The sequence below is a fragment of the Cricetulus griseus genome, chromosome 2 (assembly GCF_003668045.3).
Source record: "Cricetulus griseus strain 17A/GY chromosome 2, alternate assembly CriGri-PICRH-1.0, whole genome shotgun sequence".
Classification (NCBI taxonomy): Eukaryota; Metazoa; Chordata; class Mammalia; order Rodentia; family Cricetidae; genus Cricetulus; species Cricetulus griseus.
Window position 1 is genome coordinate 4,500,345 of NC_048595.1, and position 24,297 is coordinate 4,524,641.

General features: G+C 46.9%; 1 protein-coding gene across 13 annotated transcripts in view; it reads left to right on the plus strand.

The window, feature by feature from the left end:
- The first annotated feature begins 11,134 nt into the window (after positions 1 to 11,134).
- LOC100762490 (calmodulin-binding transcription activator 1) overlaps positions 11,135 to 24,297 on the plus strand; it is an 831,381-nt gene continuing 818,218 nt past the window's right edge. For 12 of the 13 annotated variants that reach the window (XR_004768091.1, XR_004768094.1, XR_004768092.1 and 9 more), the window contains exon 1: positions 11,135 to 11,263. Coding sequence is in view for 3 of the 13 variants with exons in the window: in XM_027398331.2 (XP_027254132.2) it covers positions 11,219 to 11,263 (45 nt within the window). In the remaining 10 variants the exon portion in view is untranslated. The remainder of the gene's footprint in view (positions 11,264 to 24,297) is intronic. The other variant, XR_004768097.1, reaches the window with a different exon arrangement.

A 24,297-nucleotide genomic window follows, 5' to 3' on the forward strand; every position in this document is an offset into this window, starting at 1 on the left:
TGTCTCACATAGACTGTGGAGTGTCTCACATAGACTGTGGAGTGTCTCACATAGACTGTGGAGTGTCTCACATAGACTATAGAGTCTACTTATTGTGTATGTTGGTCTTCCACCAGAACAGAAGAACCAGAGGAGCAGGGGTATGTGTTCTGTTTAATGATGTACTTTAAATTGCCTATCTGTTAAGGGTGTTGCTATGCAGAACAGGCTGTCCTTGAACTCAAGATCTTCCCACCTCAGCCTCCTGAGTGCTGGGATTTGAGGTGTGAGACACCACACTAAGTGCTATGTCTTAGTTGTACAGAGCAATGCCAATCACCTGATGGATGCTTAATTGCTGTTGCATGGTAGTTTAGCGTATACGTAGCTGAGATTTTGTAACTATACCAAATGGATTCTCCATTGGGGGCATGTTATTCTATTGGGGGCACTTTGAATTGCTGTTTTATAGACACGGTGGAAACAGGAAATGGGTCATTGCAGACTTTGTCCATATGTCAGTCAGCTTCACCTGTCAACCTGACCCAACCTCAGCCGAAGAACTGCCCAGATCAAATTGGCCTATAAGCAAATCTGTGTGGCATTTTTTTTAATTGCTAACACATGTGGGAGGGCCCAGACCACTGTGGGCAGTGCTATCCCTCAGCAAGCGATCCTGGTTATGTATGAAGGTAGCTAAGGAAGACAGTAAGCATCCGTCCTCCATGGTCTCTGCCTCAGTTCTTGCCTTGAGTTCCTGTCTTGGCTTCCCCTCCATGACGGGCTGTAATCTATAAACCAAACAGACCTTTCTTCCCCAAATTGCTTTTGGTCATGGTATTTCATCATAGCATCAGAAAGCAAACGAGAACACCATATATACAAATGATTTTTTTTTTTTTCTGTGTAGGAAGCACAGTTCCAAACATAACAGTTGCTTTATGGGTCACTAAGTGATCCCACATTATCTTAGCAAGCATCTTCACATGCCTGCTTCTGCCTCTGTCCTGTGAATTCTCTGAGTCAGCTTCAGCATCTTTCAGGTTCACTCCCTGATTAAAAAACCAAGAAAACTCTCCACACACCTTCACTTTGTATCGGCAAGAGAATCGTGGTTTTCATCTTGCTGAAGATGGATGAATGTGCACTCCACGTCCTCGAGGAAAGCTTTGTAGCCTCCTAGATTATTCCATCAGGTGCTGGTCACTCCTTGCTTCGTGTCTCCAGCCACACTCCGGTATTCAGCAGATGCATAGACTCCTTTAGCTTTCTGATATTTCCACTTGGATATCTAACGGGCTTATGGAATTAGAAACCTGTCTCAAGCTGAATTCTCGGTTTCCACCCTCACTGAAGCCCTCACCCCCTGGTTTTGGATGCCACACTGGTGACTATTTTGCTCATACCCAATTCTTAAATATTGAGGCCAGCGTGGTGGAGACCTGACATCTCAGTACTGAGGAGATGGAGGCAGGATCAGGAGTTCAAAGCCATCCTCAGCTGCCTGCTGGGTTCAAGGTTAGCTTGGGCTACATGACATTTCCCATTAGAAAAACAAAAATAAAGTCTGTTGTGGGTGCTTGGAAGACTGAAGGAGGCAGATTTGTGTGACTGTGAAGCCATCCTGGTATATGTATACAGCGAGTTCCAGGCTAACCATAGTGAGGCCCTTCTCAAAACCAACCAATTAGCCAACCAAACAACCAACTAACCAACCAACCAACCAACCAACCAACCAACCTACCAACTAACCAAACAGCAAACCAAAACAACCCAAATTCGAAGAGCCAAGCCTTGGACCAAAGTTTTTTTTTTGTTTGTTTTTTGTTTTTTTGTTTTTTTGGTTTTTTTTGGGTTTTCGAGACAGGGTTTCTCTGTGTAGCTTTGGAGCCTATCCTGGCACTCGCTCTGGAGACCAGGTGGCCTCAAACTCACAGAGATCTGCCTCCCCAGTGCTGGGATTAAAGGCGTGTGCCACCAACGCCTGGCCAGACCAAAGTATTTTTATTTATTTTCTCTATTTGAATTTTTTTTATGTGGGGCTGGAGAGTTTGCTTAATGGTTAAGAACACTTGTTGCTCTTTCAGATGACCTAGGATTTATTACCAGCATCTAATAGTGGCTCACAACCATGTGTAAATTCAGTCCCAGGGGATCTGATGCTGTCTTCTGACATTTGAAGGCCTACCAGGAGTGTATATGTTACACACACACACACACACACACACACACACACACACACACACACACACGCACACACACACACTTGTAGGCAAAACACTCATATACATAAAATAATAAAATAAAGAAAGCTGAAAAAATGTTATGTATATGGGTGTGTCTGCCTGTATGTATACGCACCACACCACATATGTGCTCGTGCCCACAGAGTATAGAAGAGGGCATCAGATTCCCTGGAATCTGGAACTGGAATTACACGTGGCTATTATTGCTCAGTGTGGGTGCTGTGAACTGAACCCAGGCCTCTGCGAGAGCATGGAGTGCGCTTGACCGCCGAGCATCTCCGCAGCCCACATTTCTATTTTATCTCAAGTCTTCAGCTAAACCCGAGACATCCACTTCAGCATACATTCTAAAGCCACCTACCTGGTGAGGCCTCTCTTCCCTCTTCCCTGGCTTAATTCCTGCCACCTGTCTTTGTAAATAAAGTTTTATTGAAACATAGGCATGCCCATTCCTGCACGAATTGTTCAGCACTGCTTTTGTGGTGCAATGGTCAGTTGAGCTGTTGGCAGCAGAGAGCACATTGTCCACAGCACTTGAAGAATTTTCTTTCTGGTTCTTCACTGAAGACTTTTCTCCTGATGTGTAAAATTTGGGAACTGTGGTCAAAGAAGTCAACTCTCACTGCCTGGGACCTGTGAATGCCATTTTATTTGGAAAATGGCTCCTAGTAGAGGTGATTAATGCTCTTGAGATGGGGGAGTTGTCTGAATTTTCTCGATGGGCCCTCAGTGCTGTCCTCTGTAGCTCAATTGGCACAGTACCTGCCTAACATGACAAAGCCCTAGGTCGGTCCCCAGCACCAAATAAAATGGGCCTAGTGGTGCACAAACACAGACCAATGTGGGCTACACAAGACCCTGTTTTTTTAAAAAAAGCTAGGCAAAGATTGATGGTGGAACTGGCACAAACAAAAGGGAAAAGGCAATGTAAAGACCACAGAGAGAGAGAGAGAGAGAGAGAGAGAGAGAGAGAGAGAGAGAGCGCACTCGTGAGAGCTGAAGATGCCAGACCAAGAGAGGATGGATATTGGGGACTGGAGAGATGGCTCAGTGGTTAAGAGCTCTGGGTTAAGAGCTCTGACTGCTCTTCCAGAGGTCCTGAGTTCAATTCCCGGCAACCACCTGGTGGCTCACAACCACCTTGAATGAGTTCTGGTGCCCCCTGCTGGTGTGCAGGCAGAAGACTATATACATAATAAATAAATTATATATATATATATATATATATATAGAGAGAGAGAGAGAGAGAGGATGGAGGGAGGATGGATGTGGTCACCTCACACTAGGCATTGGAAGAGGCCAGGACTCTGGCTTCCAGAATTGTAACAGGATACACTCCTGTTGTCTTAGGACATGGAGGTAAGTTGTTAGCACAGGTCCAAGGAGATGATGGCCCCTATGGATGCCACCATGGGAGCCAGAGGTCTGCCATCATTTCCTACCTGGTTTCTCTGTCTCTGGCATGGAGGTACAGTCTCCATTTGGCTGGAAAAGGATCCTTCAAAAGCAAAAGTAAGATAATACCCTGAGCTCAAGACCTACCCCCGCTGGCTTCCTAGAACCTTCAGAATAAAATCCAATATCCCCACAGAGAGCTGGTTGTTCTTTGGCCTGGTTTCAGCTTGCTCCCTGGCTCCACATCCAGCACACGGCCTCACTGTGGGTCTTATAAACACACAGATGCCCTGGGGCTTTTGAGTTTGCTGGTTCCTCTGTCTAAAACATTATCGGAACCACCCTGTAACTGCTGCTCTTGTTTCCTACAGGACTCAGAGAGAACTTCTATGACCCACTCTCTCCAAAACAAAAACAAGAATGAAAGCCCGAACAAACAACAACACGAAACCGAACTCCTCATTATTCTTCTTCCAGCACTTAGTATCCTTTACTTGCTACCTTCAACCACAAGGTACATGTTTATCATCTGTCTTTCAATGTCCCCTCCAGCAGGGCAGGCATTTTAGCATGTGTTGTTGAGTCCCCAGGCACATGGAACTGGTAATTGGTATGTCATAAGTGCCCCTAAATATGAATGCACATGGTAAATGAATTTAAATGGTTATCAAACAAAGGGTCCTCAGCTTATTTCTGCTGCTCCGTTCTCAAAGGTAACTAACTATAGAGAATAAATTATTTGTTGTTGTTTTTATTTATTTACTTCTATTTCATGTGCATGAGTGTTTGCCTGTATGTACACAGGTACATAGGTACATATGTATGTATGTGTGTATGCATATGTACATACATGCTTGGTGCCCAAGGAGCCAGAAGAGGGCACTAGATCCTCTAGGAGTGGAGTGACAGATGACTCTGGGCCACCATGTGGATGCTGGGAAATGAATCTGGGCTTCCCTTTGTTGTTGCTTGGAAACTCTTTCTGTCCTCACAGAAGTTTCTGTGTACATATGAGAATAATGAGAACAGCATACATGAGGCCCAGTGCAGCCCCCCCCACCCCACCCCGCGCGCCCCAGTTAATCATTTGCACGGAGACCTTTCAGTTGGTAGATACTGGTTTACCTCTGTTTTACAGATGGCTACATGATATCCCATGGCTTAATATTGAAGGAAAAGTAAGTTGTTCTCCTTGTTTGAAAATGGAAAGGCTCAGGCTGGGAACAGGTCTCAGTTTTCCAGCACTCGTGTAAAGAGCTGTTTATGGCTACACATTCCTGCAATCCTAGCACTGGGGGGCAGAGACAGGATTCCAAGGGCACTCTGGCCAGCCTAGCTGAAACAGCAAGCTTCAGGGAAATAGTCTGTCTTAGGTCAATAGGCAGGGAGAGAGAGGGAGAGGGGAGGGAGAAGAAGGAGGGAGGGAGGGAGAGGGAGGGGGAAAGAGAGAAAGAGGGGAGGGAGGGAAGGGAGAGGAGAGACATAAAAGGAGGGGAGGGGAGGGAGATGAGAAGGCAAGGGAAAGGGGAAGGGAAGAAAGTCCCCTGGCCTCCATGTTTGCAGGAGAGCATGAGCAACCACATTCCTTCATCCTCCCCCCTTTCCCCACAACAAAACCCCCAAACTAAACATCCCCAACCAAACACAAATGGAAACCCAAAATAAACAAATCAAGAACATCAGAAGGCTAGAGACAATGAGGTATCTCTGGGCCCGCACCTTCTTACTACTGGGTGAGCCTCTGTGGCCACCCGACCAGACAGTGCTGGCACACCAGAGGCTTTTATTTCAGTTTTCTGTTGTTGTGTGTGGGTGCACATGCTTGCGTGGAGGCCAGATGTCAACCTTGTTCTTCAGGTTGCTTATTGAGACAGGATCTCTCCGGGGGTCCTGGGGCTAGGCTGGCTAACCTCAGTAAGCCTCACTGACCTGCCTGTCTCCGCCTCCCGATGCGGGCTTTTATTGGATGCTGGGTTCTCACTCTTGCATGAAAAACACTTTTCCAACTGAGTGACCTCCCATCCGTTTTGTGCTCTTTGTGACAGGGTCTCCCTAGCTCAGGTTGGCCTTGACTTTGTGATCCTTCCGGCCTCTGTCTTCTGGTTCCCAGGTGTTTGCCAACACTCCCATTGTATTCCAGGTGTCTGGAAGGTGATTTTGGTTTGTTAGTTTGTTGCTTGTTTGTCTTGCAGAGACTCACAGTGCAGTCTCAGATGACTTCCAAGCCTTGGAAGTGCTGGGATAACAGGCACGAGCCTCCTCGCTGGGCTTTTGACAGGTACTTTTCTGGTGACATCTAAGTGACTTTTCTTTGCAAGACTGAGTATTGGAGTGGAAGCATTGGGTATATCTTAGGAGCCCTCCGGATGACGTATTGGCCACTGGCGGTGGTCTGGGGTTACTTACATCTCTGTCCACTGCCAGGAGCCACTCTCACTATCAGACAATGGAAGGAAGTATAAGGAGGCTGTGCAGATGCTAACTCATCTCAGCCCCTTCCTCTAATTATAGCTGCCCCTCAGCCCTTTCCCTGTAGCCTTTTAGGGACTCAGCTGCTCTCTACCTGGGTCTAAAAGCAGAGGTGCAAATCCTGGTTTCCTACAACTGTTGACTTTGGAAATCAGGAAACTCAACCTGGTGCGGTGGTGGCAGGGACTGTTGTCATCCCAGCACATGGGAGGTGGAGAAAGGAAATCAAGAGTTCAAGACCAGCCTCAACTACATAGTGAATTTGAGGTCAGTCCGGGCTACAAGAGACCCTCCCTGCCTGAGTGCTCCTCACTTGGAGCCCCTCCCACTCTTTCTCACTTTTCCTTAATAACCCTACAGACCATCAAGCCAACAGCTTCGAGGAGAGGAAAATGGCCTGGGGATGAAAGACAAGCTCCAGAAAACAAAACAAAACAAAACAAAACATTGATTGTCAAAAGAGCATCTGAAGGGGAGAAACATTCCTAAGATGGAACTTCTGTGGGGCGGGGTCTGGGGAGAGGGTGTTTAGGGTGTTATACTCAAGGATGAGGCGGAAAGGTTTTATGCCCACAGCTGTAGTTCAAACAACTTCACCTGCCTGCAACCCAGTGACTAACATTAATGTTGTTTTGTGTTTTAATTGCTAAGAGGAAAACGAAGCTGCCTGAAACGGTCTGGTAGTCCTGGTTCCCTTTCGGGAAATACTGACCAAATGTAACAAAAGACTTACCTCAAAATCCTAACAACAAAGTTGCTGGCTGTGTAACTTTGAGGACCTGAGTTTGATACCTGGCTCCTGCCTGAAGACCTAGGGCATCGTGGTGGTGTATGTCTGTAATCTTAGCAACAGACACAGGAGGGCTCTGTCGTTTACTGGCCAGTCAATTCAGTTGAATGGGTGAATGTCTGGTTTAATGAAAGACCCTGCTTCAAAAGAGGGACGGGTAAGATTGCTCAGCAAGTGAAGATGTTTGCCTTGAAGCCTGGAGATTAGAGGTCAGTTCTCAGTGTCCACACAGTGGAGGGAGGAACTGACTCCCACAAGATCTCCTTTGAATAACTCATGTGTCATGGTAAACACACACACACACACACACACACACACACACACAGCCCATCTCTTGGTTATTTTTTCAAGTAAACCCCACTTGCTCCAGCCTTTCTCTAGCTCAGGAAACCCTAACACTTTGGTTTCATAATTTCTTTATATACTTGAAATCACAGAGGACCTCAGTGAGTTTTGACTTATGTGAGTTTGTTTATGCTGAATTAGATGTTATTGCCTAAATTAAAACTAAGAAAATTTAAAAAGCGCTAGTTCACTTATAAAGAATAACAAACCCACAACAGGTAAACATAAATCATTCTTTTTAATGAGATATAGCCAAACTTTCTAAACAAGAACAAAGGATGATGGGCAAGAGCACACTGTTCTTTTATAATCTCGAAAATTTTGTTCATATCAAGCACGACAGGGCTCAGCTGCATTCTCCTTTTTGCATGCAGTCCGCTGTGAGGGTGTGTCATGCGACTGTTGTGGAACTCCACTGTGCATGTGTGAGAGACCAACAAGGGACGAGACTGGAGGAGCTTTGACCTTGTGGGTCCCCGGAAGGAGCCTTGATGACCCTGTGTCTCGTGGACCTATTTAGGCTTCATTTAAGATCTACTGTGCTGGCGTGGTCTAAGGGTTTTGATGGTGATGGTGATGCTTTCTGGAGGTTCAGGTGGCATTGGTCGCTCCCTTCTGTATTCTCGCTGTTAATGTTGTTAGCCTGTGAGCGTCTCGTAGTCTCAGGAGCTCATATGGCATCTGTGTCTGTAGCATGCAGAAGGTGTACTTATCATCATCATTTTTTTTTTTTTTCCTGAGACAGGGTTTCTCTGTATTGTTTTGGAGGCTGTCCTGGAACTCTCTCTGGAGATCAGGCTGGCCTCGAACTCACAGAGATCTGCCTGCCTCTGCCTCTGCCTCCCAAGTGCTGGGACTAAAGGCGTGCACCACCAAATGCCCGGTTTATTATCATCATTTTTAAAACAGGGTTTCACTGTGCTGCCAGCATGGCTATGAGTACAGTGATTCTCTTACCTAGGTCTCCTGAGTATCTGCTACTACAGGTGTGTGTCTGTTTGTGTGTGTGTGTGTGTGTGTGTGTGTGTGTGTGTGTGTGTGTGTGCCCACTGTTAACAAACCTATCTCATCACCACCATTATTATTTTTTATGTGTTTGATTTGTCTGCGTGTTTGTATGGGCACCTTGTGCCTAGGGTCCTTCGAGGCCAGAATGTGCTAGATCTCCCAGAACTGGGTTGTAGTCAGTTGTGAGCCATCATGTGGTTGCTGGGAACTGAACCCAGGTCCTCTGCAGGAGCACAAAGTGCTCTTAACCGCTCAGCCATCTCTCCAGCCCCAGGCTTTCCTTTTGCCTCAGCCTCCCTAGTGTTGGGACTGTAAGCATGAGCTACCATGCCAAGCCTTGAATCTATCTTTTCACTGAGATTTTAACTTTAATTATAAAAGCAATGTAAGCACATTGTGGCTATATGATGGAAAATAGAGAGAGCAAAGTAATACTCTGAACCTCTTAAATACTGCTTCTTGAATGTATTACACCAGTCTTTTATAAAATGTATCCTGCATGCCCAGTCTGTCTCTGCATGTAGCTCTTTTGAGATAAACTCACTATGTAGCTGGAGGCGACCTTGACTTGTCTCTAACCCTCCTGTCTCCACCCGGAGTGTTATTTGCCTGAGCCACCATGCCTGGTTTATTTGGTGTTGGGAAGGAATTCTAAAGCTTCATGCATGCTAGGCAAAGCCCTCTTCCAACCTAGCCACATGCTTAGCCTTCAAAGGCAGTATTAGCTTTCTATTATTCCATTGTATTTGTAAATGACCACCTCCAGCAATGGGTGAGTTTGTCCATTTTGACAAGTGACCAGTGCAGTGTCCACTATGTGGCTAAGCACAATTCACCTGTTAAACAGCCAACACTGGGATGTGCCTACTTTTTTTTTTAATTAATTGTGTGCATATATGAGGGTTGTGCACATGAGTGATTATGGAGCTGGAGACACTGGCAGTTGTGATCTGCCCAGTGTGGGCGCTGGGAACGGGACTGGTGTCCTCCGAAAGAGCAGTATGTGGCTTCTAACTGTTGGGCTATCTCCCCAGCCTTTGCCGTGCACTTTTTTTTGTTGTAACAAACCCAGTGATCAGCAAAGAATATCTTCATGCTCCAAGCACTTCCCCACTTGGGGTTGTGTCCTTAGAACAGATTCTCAGAAATAAGATTCCCAGGTCAAAAGACGTAGATATTTTTATGGCTTTTAATACATACCGTGAAATTGCTTTTTGAAAGGGTTATACTAATTTACAACGCCGCCACCAGCGTTTCCAGAGGTAACACAGGTGCTGTTAAGAATGCTAATCGATAAAATACTGTATCCTAGTTGTTAAAATTTCGCCTTTTTTGAGGTTCATAAAATTAAAGTTTGTTGAAGAATGAGTACACAATACAAAACATTCTTCTGGGACATCTTTATTTTTGGAACAACCTAAGCCAATTCTCCGCGGCGAACACCAGAAAAGGAACACATGTTGTTAGGGTTGGCACAGACTGGCTTTGACGATCAATCCTAACGCCAAAACACTCGACCGACATTCCAGTGCTTCTGCTAGCAGCAAACGGTGGGGAAAAGATGTTGGGGAATCAGACAGGGCAGGTTTACAGAGAAATCTGGAGCTCGGCTGCTTTTCATTAAACTACGTTCCCTTGGGTGCACGTGCAGGATTCCTGCAGTTTCCCCTCCCTCTTTTTTCCTGTCCATGTGCAGGGATTCCTGCACTCTGCCCTTTCCCTCCCGCCTTCCATCCTTTGCTCATCCTTTTCTGGCCACGTGCAGAACCCCCGAATTTCCGTGGAGAAGGCGCAGCGGCACTTTGCGGCTCTCCTGGCCCGGGGGGCGGGGGTTTGAGTCTGCGGGGCTTGCGAATCCTCCCGGTGTGGCCCGACTTCCAGGAGAGCGGCGCGGAGCTGCGACCGGCATCGGGCTGAAGTGCGGGAGCCCGGGAGGTCGAGCGTTCCGAGCCCCGGATCCGCGGCTGCAGCTTGGGACAGGCACCTATGACTCATCGGCTCCGCCGGTCACATGGACAACGTGACCAAAATAAAGTTTCAGTATTTTAAGCCGCTGGAAAAGGGGACAGAGGAACGCCGGGCGGGCGGCAGCGTAGGGCTGCCGCGGGGACGCAGCGCCGGCCGAGGGGGCGGGGACCGGAGGTCAGGAGGGGGGCGGGGCTAGTTCGAGGGGCGGGGCCTGCCGGGAGGCGCGCCCCTCCCCCGCGGCGGGCAGCGACGCCCGGACTCCCGGCCGAAGGGTTCGGTTCGGGACGCGGCGAGCACGCCTGGGCGCCTCGCGTCCGGTCCCCGCACAGAGCCGACCCCCGCCAGCGCCGCAGGCTGCGGGATCCCGGAGATCCGGCGCGTTCCTCCCCCACCCCCAGACACCGGGACCCCCACGCGCCGGCAGCGGCTTCCCCGGGAACGTCCTTCAGCTCCGGGAGCACGCGGGAAAAGCCCCAGCCCGCCAATGAGCGAGCGCCTTCCTCATGACGGTCACGCCGGGGGGCGGGGCTTCCCACAGCCGTTCCCGAGTTCCGGGAACCCCCTTTGATTGGTCTGGACGGCTTGGGAAACACTGTTGTGACGCCCAATCAAAACACTACGTCTCGGCCTCGAGGAAATATTCCGTGTCAGGCTTGTCCTGATTGGGCCGTCCTTGCGGCCTCTGCCCACTAGGAAGCTTTGTTTAGGTCTGGAGGGCGGGTTTTCCTGGGAGTGGGTGGGGAGGGGGCGTTGATTCCAGGCCAATCGCTTTAGCCGGTGCGGTGGTGATCGGCCAATGGGCTGGGTGGATAGGACGCTCCTCCCGGAGAGTAGTGAGACCCCTGGTGCGGCCCGATTGGCCGCAGGAGCCGTGACCGGCAGACGCAGTAGCCAATGGGCGCAGTGCGTGGGCCGCGGGGCGGGGCCAGGGCGGGTGCGCGCGGCGGCGGGGTGGCTGGCCGGCGGCGGCGGCGGTACGAGGCGCGCGCTCGGGGTCCCGGTCGCGAGGAGGAGGAGGATGTGGCGCGCGGAGGGGAAATGGCTGCCGAAAACAAGCCGGAAGGTGAGAGCCGGAGCGCGAGGGCCCGGGGCTGTCAGGGTGGCGGCGGCGCGGCGGGCCCGGGGCCGCGCCGGACATCCCGGGCATCGGCGGCGCGGGGCGCGAGCGCGGGGGCGCGGCGGGCGCGGGGAGGGCGCCGGCGGGGTGGGGGGCGGAGCGCGGCCGAGTCCTGAGGTGACTCGCGGGCGGGCGGGCTGGCCGAGCGCGGCGCCCCGCACCCAGCCCCGGGGGCGGCAGGCCGGGCGGGGGGGGCGCGGGCGGGGGGCCGGGCCCTGGGAGGAGGAGGAGGAGGAGGAGCCGCGGCGCCTCCCGCACCGGACCCGGGGCATTCCCGCCGCGCCGGCCGGGGCGTCAGGGGCCGCGGGGAGGAAAGTTTCCCGGGCCGCGGGGTCTCGCGGTCACCGGCGCCGGCGGCCGTGGCGGCGTCAGGGCCGGACGTTCCCCTCCACAGTCCCCCTCGGGCCGCGAGGCGCCTCCTAGCGCCGGCGTGGGGTGTCCCCGCGCGGGTCCCCGCCAGGGGGCCCCCCTCGTGCCGAGCGCCCCTCGGCCGAGGCCCCGGGCGACCCCTCCCCCGGCAGGGCCGGGGGCCTCGTGCGGCCTCCCCGCCCCTCGCGGCGTGCTCTCCCCTCTTGCCCTTGCACCCTCGCTGTCGAGAGGGTGGGGTCTCCACGCTGCCTTGCCCTTTACCTTCCGTGACCCCGATCCCCGCCGAGCACGGAGGGCCCCGTGGGAGCCTGGCCCCCTTTCCCGGGGACCCGCGTGGGGCCGCGGAGCCTCGGCACGCTGGCTTTACCCTTTTCCGCCAGGACAAGGGGACTCGGGCTCTGCGTGCTCCTCTTCCTTCTCTGCTCGCCCAGTGGCTCGCGGGGCCCTGTGCAGCTCTGAAGTCATTTCTAAATAGGAAGGCAGACACTTTTCCCAGGTCTACACTCTCCGCACACTTTCCTGGGGTAGGGTGAGCTCATTTCCCCAATACCCTTCGAGTTGCCCTCTTCCTCGTGGGGAAAACCGGACGCTCCAGTGCTCCTCTCCTCAGCTGTCTGTCTCTCTCCTTGGAGTTCCCTGTCTGGGCCAGGGTGGGCGCCCCAGTAAGATGTAGGGCAGGCAGGGCTTCCGATGTGTCCACCACTTGAGAGCTGAGAATTACTCCTCTCTATTGCTTCCCGTTCACTTTTGGATCTTAGGGGGCACCCTTCGCCGATTAACATCAGCCCACTGGGAAAGGGGTCATGTGCCCTTGAATTTTGCGTTCTGATGATTGTCTTCCCGAGCAGTAAGAATCGTCCCACTCTCAGGAAGTCATGAAGTCTTTGCATCTTTCTTGGAAATAAACTTCCCAATCTTTTTTTTTTTTTTTTTTCTGAGAGAGAGAGAACTCATATCCTCCTTATGGCTTCTGTTTCCCAGTCAGCCATATTTAGTGAGCCTGTTACCTTGACTTTTTCTAATTTTCTCAAATTGTATTCATGTTGGCTGGGTAAGGAGAAGCCATATGCCTTTCTATCCAGAATAGGGAGCGTAGACACCCTTGTCGCCCACATGCCATTTGAGAAGAGGTAGCTTGTGTGCTCCTTGTTGCACCGGAACCTTCCTTTGCCCTGGTATATCTGTAGTGGGATCAAAACGTTTCTTTGGATCTTGTGCCTTTCATCCATCCATCCATCCATCCATCTATCTATCTATCTATCTTTTTTTTTTTTGTGGTTCTTATTCTTTTGGGCATCACAGAAATTGTGACGCTCCACACAACTGTTGACACACACAAGCTACTCTCCTGTATACGAAGTGAGAAGGGTCGGATGACAGCTCTCTGCTCAGAGTGTGTGGGATTTATGTATACATAACCATTACGTTATTGGTGAGTTCAGACTTAGAAGAGTCTGAGGTACCGTTGGTGACCGCCGTTTCTCACCACTCCTTCATTTGGCATTTGTGTTGTACTGAATAAGCAGAATGCCACCCAGAGTGTTCACCACATCTCCCCTGTGTGGAGTGCTTGCTGATGAGTGCCCAGACTTTTCCATTTGGAATCCAGGGACAGTATTCTCGGCTTTCTGTGAGGAGTGAAAGTTCGTATCTCGATTTTTTTTTTTTTTTTTTAAACTGCAGTGTAGGAGAAAGGTTTCCTGTGTTTTGGGAAAAGAATAGGAAACCAAGAAGAAGCTGCTTCTCTCTGATAGAACTGGGAGCTGATGTCCTCAAGTGTGTCCCTGTTGTATTTCAGCCAATGAAGTGAGAGACTCCGTGAAATTAGGAGAAGGTACCTTTGGAAAAGCGCTTGCCACTTCCTGGGAAGGTGGCAGGTTTTTCCAGCTTCCTCTCTCTGGGGCTGGTGAGTGTTGAGAGCCCAGCAGCTCTAGCTCAGCTCCTCACTGCCATGTGTCTTGCATTTTCACTCAGCAGTGAAGTCTTCCTTTTTGACAGGCTTAGTGTGGAGCCTCACCTTCCATCCAGCTCTGTGCGTGTGTGCACGTGTGCTTGTGCATCTGTGTGTGTACTCTTGAACTCTTGAAGCACTTTTCCTAGCAAGGGAGCCCTCCACCTTGATTTCCCAAGTAAGGAGATGTCTCAGTCGGCTCTCGTTTTTGCTTTTCAGCATAGTACCCACCGCCAGAATTTGGTCTGATTTTCCTGTGTGTGTCTGTGTGTCTTCCATTTAGGCTGTTTTTTGTGTTTTTTTTTTCCATGTGCCTCTTGTTGGCTTGGGGGCTTGTTTGTTTCTAGAGGTGTTAGTGAGCCTTGGAAAAATGAAGACTTGAATACCTGCTGTGTGTTGGCGTAGACCCAGGAGAATCGTCTTGTTTCTGGTGCTGGCTCTTCTGTGCCCTTCTCCAGGCCACCAACTACCTTTGGGAGTTGTCGCTGTCCAGCAGAGTGCCCCACACATGGACTGTGAAGGTGAGGTAATGAAGGTCCACCAGAGGAGCCTGAGTGTCTCAAGTTAGGCTTAGGTTGAGTGAGCTTACTTGGTGGCTGGGCTCAGGATGGTTAGGAATCAGTTCTTTCCTCCTGCCTTGTGCAGGGTTGCCTCTTGTAGTCAGTCAGGTTATCCTGGTTTTCTTAACTACTTTGATGTTTTTCTTTGCATCTTTTTGTCCAAACATAATTTTCCCTTCCACCTCCCTCTAAGTCACCAGCGTTTTGGGAAAAGACAAATGATCTTTTTCTCTTGTCTCCTTGAAGACCTGACTTGCCCTGTTTCTGGGAAATGTTTGGTTTCTTCATCTCACTCTTGAGCGGATTCTGCATGTTGACATGTTCACGGCAACTTCTCAAGGTCAGATTGGATCAGCTTTCCCTTTCTGAGACAGTAGCATCCATCACTCATGCTCTTAGAGAGAGCTTATGTCATACTTAGCCAGATTTTCATTCTTTTTACTTTATCAGAATTTTTAATATTTTGTCTTTTTGAGACAGGTCATGTTTGTAGCTCAGGCTAGCCTAGAGTTTGCTGTATAGAACAGCTTGGTCTTGAATTTGGGGATCAGTCCTCCTGCTTTAGCCTTCTGAATGCTGGAATCACAAGCAGGGGGTGCCATGCCCACCTCAGCCCCATTTTCTGTTGCTTTAGTTTCCAGGCCCTGGTGGTTTTAGTTTTTCCCCCTAAAATGATCCATTCTCAATTGAGGAAGGAACAGTTTACCTCTCTCTGTTCACTAGGTGTTAGTGTGTCAGTAGGATTTGAATTCTTTCTGATCTTGAGGTTGACACTCTTGGGCCCATTCCCTGCACTCTGCTCATTACTTCGGCCCATTCCTTATGTCCTGTTCGTGGCGGCGTGGAGAACACTCCTTTGCACCTTGTGGGAGCGGTAATAGAAGAGGGTTCTCATGTTCTTGGCCTCCCACAGTTGTACCTATTGAGTCTTTGGTTGTGTCTTAGTGTCTGCTCATCTGAAGTCATTGTCCTGCCTGTGGTTACTCAGCTGTTCACTCTGGAGCCCTTTCCTGTGGGCTTCAGTGACTTTGCCCAAGACCACAGTGGGTCTTGTTAGCCTTTTGTACAAATGACATGTCAGACTGTCTGTACTTGACTTTAAATAAAGTCTTATAAACTTCTTCTGAATTTTAACTTTTGTGTATTGTAATCTTACAAAAATGCTTGAGTAGTGTGCTATCTTGTGGAGCTTCTTCCTTCCTGGAGGAGCGGGAGTGGTGAAGAGGGTGGAGGGTGTACTGTGGGGTGTGTGTTTGTGTGTGTGTGTGCACGTGTAAGAAAGTACAGTCCCTCTTAATGTGACTAGAGTAACTTTTAGGTAGACATGTGACTGGAGTATGCATCAGAACAGCAGCACTGCATACTAGGTGTCATGCATGGAACATAGCATTCATACAATAACAGACCATTTTCACATGAAGAACTTCTAGAAAAACATTGTTTTCTTCTGATGATCTCCTTGGTTCATGCTGTCATGGGTTAGGCACTGAATGAGCCATCACTCTGCTTTGCTGTTCAGTTATCTAAATCCAATGCCTAAGTGTGGCCACCACCCCAAGGCCAGAGCCCGATACTGTTACTGGCTTATGTGACTTTCCGTTCTTCATGTCATTTAGTAGTACTGTGATTTGTATCTTTCTTTGCTTTTTTTCGTAAAGCCTGATTCTTTTTGGGTGCAGGTGAGGTATTCACGATGTTGACATTGATCAAAGGTAATCTGTAGTGTGCTCATTCTTTTCCTCTTTTTTCTTCAGCGGCTGTAGAAGCCAGTTCTGTAGCTTTTACTCCTGTGGCAACCCTTACAGTCTTTGGGTGGCAATACTCTTTGTCCACCGATGCTTTTGTGGTGATAGGTAATAATGTGTGTCTCTTTTGCATTGCATGGGTCATCTTCAATATTGTGTATCTTACAGAATCATTATACTGTTTGTTGTACTGGGCAACTCAGGATCTACCTCCTTTTCCTCTTCTCCACCTGTAGGATAAGGGGGTGGTATGGGATCTCAGGCCCAGCAAGGGTTCAGTGGTATTTATAATCGGAGTCCAAATGAAATGATGTCCTTCAGATTTCTGAGCTTCCCCATGTAGGATTCTGGGAATTTGTTTTTGCTGAATTTATCTGACTTCTTTCTGGTTTGATTGCACTACAATTCTTTGGGTACAGTTAATAACTATACTAGTCTTTGGGAGATTTTGTTTGCAGAAAGTGTGAGACCCTCTCTTAGAACTCCTCTGCCTCACCTTGTGCTATGGTGCAGTCTGATATATGGGGTGAGAGGGTAGAGGTGTTTTAGTTCTATTTCTTTGTCCACCTTGCTTTAGGAAGGGGCACCTGCCTCCCCTCCCCCTCCCTCCCCCCTTCCTCCCTTCCTCCCTCTTTCCCCTCTTATCTCCCTCCCTTCTGTTCAGGTTTAGGGTCAAGGCTGCCCATCATGGGTGTAGTTATCTCATGGTTGTTAGCATTGTCATTAGAAGGTGGAGATGGTCTGCCACCTGTAGTATTTATCATGTATGAGAAGTGTGTAGACATTGAGCAATAGTCTGATACTTTGTTCTGTTTTCCATAGTAAATGTTCCCCGTCAAGATGTTGAGACACTATTTCCAGGTTCCCTTTCTCTGTTTTGAGCATCATTGCTAGCTCGGGTCTCCTGTAAAGACTGGTAATGCTTATTGAGCATTTTAAAACCTCATTCTTGACTTAAAAAGAAATACTATGCACCCCATGGTGGAGAGGATCAGCCAGGCACATTGGTCCTCCCATCCCCAGTGTTCTTTATTTTTCAAATGATTGGCATAACATAAGATGGAAGGACCTTTTAATGGCTCTTGTGTATTCTTCCCTGTGTTCTGCTCACTTTTGATATAGTTGCATGTTTTCTTGTACATGAGTCTTTTGCTCATTTGGAAAAGTTTAGTCATTTTTTTCCCCCTTTAGATTTAGCTAGGCTCCTTCCTGAAGCTGTTAGCACAGGCTGACTTTGAAGGAGGTGTGCTACCCTGGACTATTGTCTTCCCTCTGCTTTCTGCAGGGTAGCTTTGAATGCACTGTGTCCTGCCTTGAAAGAAATGCCAAGCTTGGCAGTGCTTGGAAACAAAGTACCTGATGTTACATTTTACTTCAGCATGTCAACCAAAACACCTCTCTTTACTCCTGTCCCCCACAGAAACATCTAGAAACAGTACCAGTAACAAAATAACCCTAAACAAAGCAGACCATACAGAAGACTAGTTTTGATTGCTCCTGCTGTGTTTAGCCATTAGCTTTGGGCTGGAGCACAATTGATACCTTTGGGTATGTATTTTAAATGTCATTGTCATCCTCTCTAGCAGACTGTGCAGTCTCTCCGTTTTTCCTTATCGGTCACCATAAGATAACACCTGCCAAGCGCCTTATTTTTTCCTCTTTATTCCCACCTAACGGTTGGAAAGGCAACGGTTAATTACGGTGTTCTCTTATGAGTTCTGCATATGTTTGAGAATGAGGTGGAGATTTTCATGACAGTGTGGGTAGGCCATCTTGACTCTTTGTCCATGTCACTGCACACTGTTGAAAAACCTATCGTCTGTCAGGATGGATAAACCAGGTATGTCAGCCTATTTTATCTGCATCGGTGAGATTGGTTTATGTGTGATGTCAGAGCTATGTGCAGATTCTTCCAGATGCACTCTTCATCATCATCTTTGCCCCCCACCCCCAATAGTCTCAGGTAGCCCAGGCTGGCCTTGAGTACACTGTGTAGTTAAGGATGACCTTGAACTTCTATTTGCCAACCAGGTTCTAGGGTTGCAGACCCGTGCTTCCATGTTTGGTTTGGAGGTGCTCTTTCAACTGAAAAACAACCCACGACCCTTGTTTCTATCTTTAAAAAATGTATTATAGTTTCCTTTTTATCAGGGTTGGTTGAGACTGCCAAGAATTATTTCTGAAGGCATGCTAGTTAAGTAAGGAATTTCTATCTTTGTAAATTTAGACTTGGTTTTTAGTCTCTTTCTGAAGAGTCTGTTACCCCTTGGTTTTTGAGGCAGTTGGATACCAAACCCTTTGGAAATGATAAGAAATTAGTATGAAGTTTGAAATCATAGGAAGCACAAAGCTATGAGAGTGATAGAATTAGCAATGAATGATTAAGACAACCTTAAGGTGGTTATGGGAAATGTAACAGTGGAGTGTCTAGCTGTTTGTACCACAAAGTTGTTAATGGCCTTGGTGATCTTAAAATGTGTTCCCCCCACTTCTTTTTAGAGAGTACTTGAGATAAAATAGCAGTGTCTAGGGAAGAAAATCTAAAGTTTAGAAGTTCAGTAGAATAGAACATTTCAAAACTAGATTCAAGATAAGAATTTTTGTTTAGAATCCACAAGGGGGTAGTGGTGTTCCATCAGAGGTGCTTGTGAGATGGAGTGATCGTCAGCACCCCAGATCTGTAGATAAAACTGGCATGTTTGCATTTAACTTAATAAGATCTCCTTTTCAAAATGTTTATTGGCAGAATTGTTTATTGCTTAAATTAAAAAAAATCCATTTTGGTGAATGGCTATTTTAAGCTGTGCAGATGGTTAGTGAGACTGTCCTTGTAGTCCTGTGCTGTGTAGAGGTCACACAGGCTCTGAGGCCGCTGCTGTTTTCTAAGGATGTAATCATCTTAACATTAGGGATCTAGAATTGGTGGCTTAAGTATGCTGAATAGAAGGATTTTAGAAAATTGTATCTAAAACTTTACAGAAGTTCTTATTTCTTAGTGTTTCAGTTCTGTCAAAAAATGAAAAATGTGAACAGTCTCACTACTGGCTGCTTTAATAGTCTTGACTGAATCAAAGTTTTGTGATAGTAGTTTACATTACATCATGCCATAAAAGCATCCTTTCCCTAATATAAAAATCTAGGTAGTTCTGCAGGCCTGTGAGTTTTACTGCTATGTTTAGAATTACTTATGATCAGTGTAGTGCAGCAGAGCCAGCCAGTCTGCTCTTGTTGCTGGCACATGTTCTTTGTGAGTGATAGGCCACACGGTGGGAAAACATTTTTTAAAGGTTTATCTTACTGCTTGTTTGTATATGTGTGAGGCTGTGTGTGTATACATGTAAGTGCCTCCACAGGCCAGAAGAGGTGTGAGCTGCCCGATATGGGTGCTGGGAACCCAACTCTGGTCTTCTGGAAGAACAGCAGGTGCTCTCAACTTCAGCCCCAAGTGGGGAAAATTTTTATGATGGAGATGGAGATTATATTCTGCTTATTTAGACACTCACACACATGTTAAAAAGTGCTGTCATAACCTGAAATAGCTCAGTCATTCATAAGCAGTGCTTGTTTGTGCCACAGGCATTGTCTGTCATTTCTGGGCTAGAGCAAAGGTAAAAATGTTTTTTCTGTTGTCCCTCTGCCTTCACTCTGATCAGGGAAGGGCTGCTTTGTGTACCCCCTTCTTCACTAAGTGATTTTACATCCCAGAAAGTAAATGCACACTTCCTCGTATCCTCCAGCTCTGGGAGCTGAGCTGTGATGTCAGCATTTTCATTCATGAGTTTTATGCTTCCATTTTTTGTTTTGTATTCCTGAACTGGCATATTCACAAATCAGTTTACCACCAGTCAGTTCGTAAGTCAACCATGAAAGGTAAAACAAAAGAGGAGATGCTCAGTTGTTTTGATAATGCCATAGTTGCTCCTGCTGGTCTGCAGCAGTTCAGTTTGGGCAAGGTTGCTGGCCAGGCAGCTCGGAGATCTAAAACAGCAGTTTTAATTAGTTCATGAATTTTGTGTAGAGCTGTGTTGTGAACACATTGATACAAAATTTTTGTTACTGCTAGGTTATGAGTGCTGTACTATGTTTCCTTTGTTACAAAGGGTATTTATTTTATCATTTTGCTGAATTTCGGATTCTACTTCATTTCAGAGATTCTGTTCCTGTTGGATGCACTTAGGCTACTTGGAGCATTCAGTTACTCTTGAAATATATCGAATAAGTTGATTATTTTAATGGTTTTAACATTTTTGTTTTTGATACACTGATGTTGTGTAAGGCATGGCATTCCTTGAATTAGAGTCAGTTCTCTGGATTGTACACTCACGTAGTTGTGGACTGTAGCTTCTCCTCCAGGGAGGTTGGTTATTGCTTATAATTTAACCCAGTGAAGACAGTCTTGAAAAACTTATTTGAGTTTTCCTCTGCAGGGCTAAGGTGGAGGCTTCTGGCATCTTTCATGCCTGTGGCTGATGAACGGTTATCTGTAAACAAGTTAATTTTTTTCTGCTTTCTTGGGACTTCACTGACTTTCTGAATATTTAATTGCCAAGGACATTTAGAAATAGCAGTGTTACTTGTAGGCAGTGCCATTTTAGCTCAATTCATTAGATTTAGAGTAGATGATCAGAACTGCAGTCATTTCTGTTGATACCCACTTTTTCTTAAAACTCGTGTGTGTGTGTGTGTGTGTGTGTGTGTGTGTGTGTGTGTGTGTGTGTTGTGTGTGCACGTGCATGAGCACGTGCACACATGTGCTAGGAATTGAACTCAGGGCCTTGCTAATATATCTTACTCTGGATTTTTTAAAATTAAACTTTATTTTGTGTGTTCATGTATAAACCCTGATCATCACAGCTCACTTTTCACAAATCCTATACAGGTAAACGATTCTGAAAATCACAAAGTTCTACCATTAAATTCTCCTTTTTTGGGGGTCAGCTAGATGGCTTGGTGAGTGAGTAAGGGTGCTTGCAACCAAGCTGATGGACCAGAGTTGGTGCCTATAACCCATGTGGTAGAAAGACAACTGACTCCAGCAAGTTGTCCTTTGACCTCCGCATGCCCCACCCCCGCCATATAAATAAAATTTTAAAATAAATACTTAATACACTTGGGGATCAGAAGTTAGCTTCTGGTGTGGTGCCTTCCGGCTCTTTGAGACGGTTCTCTCATTCAGCCTGGAGCTCACTGGCTAGAATGGCAGGTCAGAAAGCCCCAGGGAGCCCCCTGTGTCTGTCTCCCAGTGGGGGAAGTGTGCTGGTACACCCGGTTTTCTGTGTGTGCACAACCACTTTACTGACTGAGCTGTCTCTCCAGATGTCAAGGCAGCATTTTAAGCCATGAGACAACTCATAGCTACATCTGTCTCCTTGTGTCCTTAAACAGAGCTGTACCTTTATGTTGAACTAAGTTGTCTGATGGTAACAGCTAAGTGACTTATCTGTGAACTAGGTTTTTTTTAAATCTAAACATCTATCTTCTGTCTGTCTGTCTATCTATCTATCTATCATCGTTCACTTGTGGATATGCATTTGAAGGCACACATGACAGTTGTTATTTTTCCTAAGAGTTGAATGGTTTTGATATTATTTAAATATGATTTGCAATTATGGAACTGCATATTATTTATTCATACATGCATATGATTATGTATGTATATATAATTAATGTAAAGATTAATTGTATGAATATAAGTTTTTCCCTTGAAGTGCTGGGAGAAGGGCTCAGGGCTCTGTGAATGATCCTTAGCCCTATTGGTAATGTTGAAGACAGGAATTATTTATTTTTCTTCGTAATAATATTTTTAAAAGTTTAATTTTGTTTTACATGCACTGGTGTGAGGGTGTCAGATCTTCTAGAACTGGAGTTACAGACTCCATGTGGGTGCTGGGAATTGATCCCAGATCCCATGCACTTTAACCACTGAGCCATCTCTCCAGCCTGAATTATTTTTATTTAAAATTTGTTCTTAAAGTTTTAAGTTTTGTTTTATGTGTTTTCGTGTTTTCCCTGCATGGATGTTTGTGTACCACTTCTGTGCATTGTACCCTGAAAGCCAGAAGAGTCCACTTTGTATCCCTGGAACTGGAGTTATACAGAGAGTTGTGAATACCATGAGGGTGTTGGGAGTCAAACCTGGGTCCTTCGGAAAAAAAGAACAGTCAGTGTTCTTAGCCACTGAGCCATCTCTCCAGCCCTAGGGATCAGTTTTTAAAGAGTGTATTTTAAATTTTGAGTGTGTGTGTGTATTTGTGTGTGTGTGTGCGCACGCATGTGGTCCTGTGTGCCTAAGAATGAGTGCTGTGCCTTTGGAGGCTCAAGGAGGATGCTGGAACCCACTAGAGTTGGAAGTGGTTGTGAGCCACTAACATAGGTGCTGGGAACTAGAGTCCATTAAGAGCAGTATGTGTTCTTAACTGCCTAGCCATCTGTCTCACCCCAGACTTTTTTTTTTTTTTTTTTAAATATTTATTTGTACGGCAGGGGGAGATGTGGGGAGGTTAGGGGACAGCTTGCTTGTTGTGGAGTAGAATATTTGTTTAACAAAGTAAAGGTGTGTTTGTGTTGCAGAATAATTGTTTAACTATGTAAAGGTGTGTTGCTTTGGTTTATGCTGTATTTTTTTAATTATGTGAAGATGTGCAGCTTTTTTATCTTGTCTGCTTAAGCCCCCTTTGGTTCCTGCTTAGTCTAATAAAAAGCTGACTGGTCAATGACTAGGCAGAGGAGAGCTGGGTAGGGCTGGGAGAAAGAAAGAAAAAGAGACACCAGGGGGAGGTGGAGGGGCAGCCAGCCAGGACAGCAGGATGGACAGTACCTGGGGTAGCACGTAGATGAATAGAAATGGGTTCATTTAAGTTAAAGAAAATAATAGCTAAAACAAGCCGAAGCTAAGGCCAAGCATTCATAATTAATAATAAGTCTCTCTGTCATGATTTGGGGCCAGTGGTGGAAGAAAGCCTGCTACACTTGCTGGAGTCGGTTCATTCTTTCTACCATGTGGATTTTAGGACTCAGACTCTGTTGCATTAGGCTTGGTGGCAAGTGCTTTACTGGCTAAGCTAGCTTGCTGGCCCCAAGAAAGGACTATTTCATGGTAAAATTTTGTACTTTTCAAAACTGTGCCTCGAAGCATCTGAAACGTAGGGGGTAGGGGCTGTGGTGATTAGGTTTTACAAATTGGACAGGTCTCATGGCATTGGAGCCCTTGTCCTGCCCTGAATCAAGCAGTGACAGGCTAATCTTCTGGTCATGACCCCAGAGGCTTTTAACAAGCCAGCCCCCTTTGGTTCCTGGGTAGTGAGTGCTGTTCCCTCCTTCCAGAAAGTTGCAGGGCTGGCTGTGGGCTAAGGAGCCCCCAACAGGCCTTTCTGCTGACTTTGCTGCTACTTTGGGCCCGGGAGGTAGAAGAAGCCTCTCCAGACAGCTCCCATCCATTTGTCATTTTTGACTCTAGCTCTTCTCCTCATCCTGTTTTCCCAGACGTCAACTCTGTGGCTTGACTTAGTTGTTAGTCATGATTGTGAGGGGTTGGGCCTGATGGATAGAGACCTATCCTAGAAACAACCTTTGAGAGTTCTCCCCATCCTGTCTCATGTGAGAAAGGGAGGTGGATACACTCGGTTCACTGTGCCTTGGCCTTGATGATAGTTGGCTGCTCTGTGCACCTTTTCCTTTTGGAGTGCTCATACCAGGTCGGACCACGGAAGGGGAATTTGAGGTACAGCCTTTAAGGCATCTCCTTTCTGCTTGCTTTACATAGAGTACCCCCTCCTCTTTGCCACAGTGTATTTACATTCAGGACAGTAAAACATTGTAAGGTTTTTCATGAAGGTGTCCATCACTGAAACACTCAGTCTTGGGTATCCTCTGTGGTGGATTTCAAGTCTTTATTTAGGTATGGATGAGGGTTATAGTTTTAGAAAATAGATTTAAGTAATATATGACTGCAGTTGAAAAACTATTATTTGCTGACCTCAGACATGAAATACCATGTTCAAGATGGTATTTATATTAATTTAACTATGTTTTTTGGAGTTGATTAATTATAAATGTATTGATTGCCAATAATTCAGTAAACACAGACTCTTCCTGTTAAACTCATGGGTAGGGGAGTTGCCATGGTCTACTGCAATTGATAGTATAGCATTTTTACTTGGACACAATCCCTGAGTTCTCCAGGTCGGGGCATTTTTTTGGGAAGACTTGAACGTAAGTAATTCACTCTTTGAGTTTCTTTTGTACTTAAAGATACAGGGGGCAAGTTCAAGTCCCTGGTGTTCTTGTAAATATTCCTTGCCTGGTCCTTCCCATCTCTGCTGTTATGAAATATGCCGGCTGAGTTGTTGGCTTTGA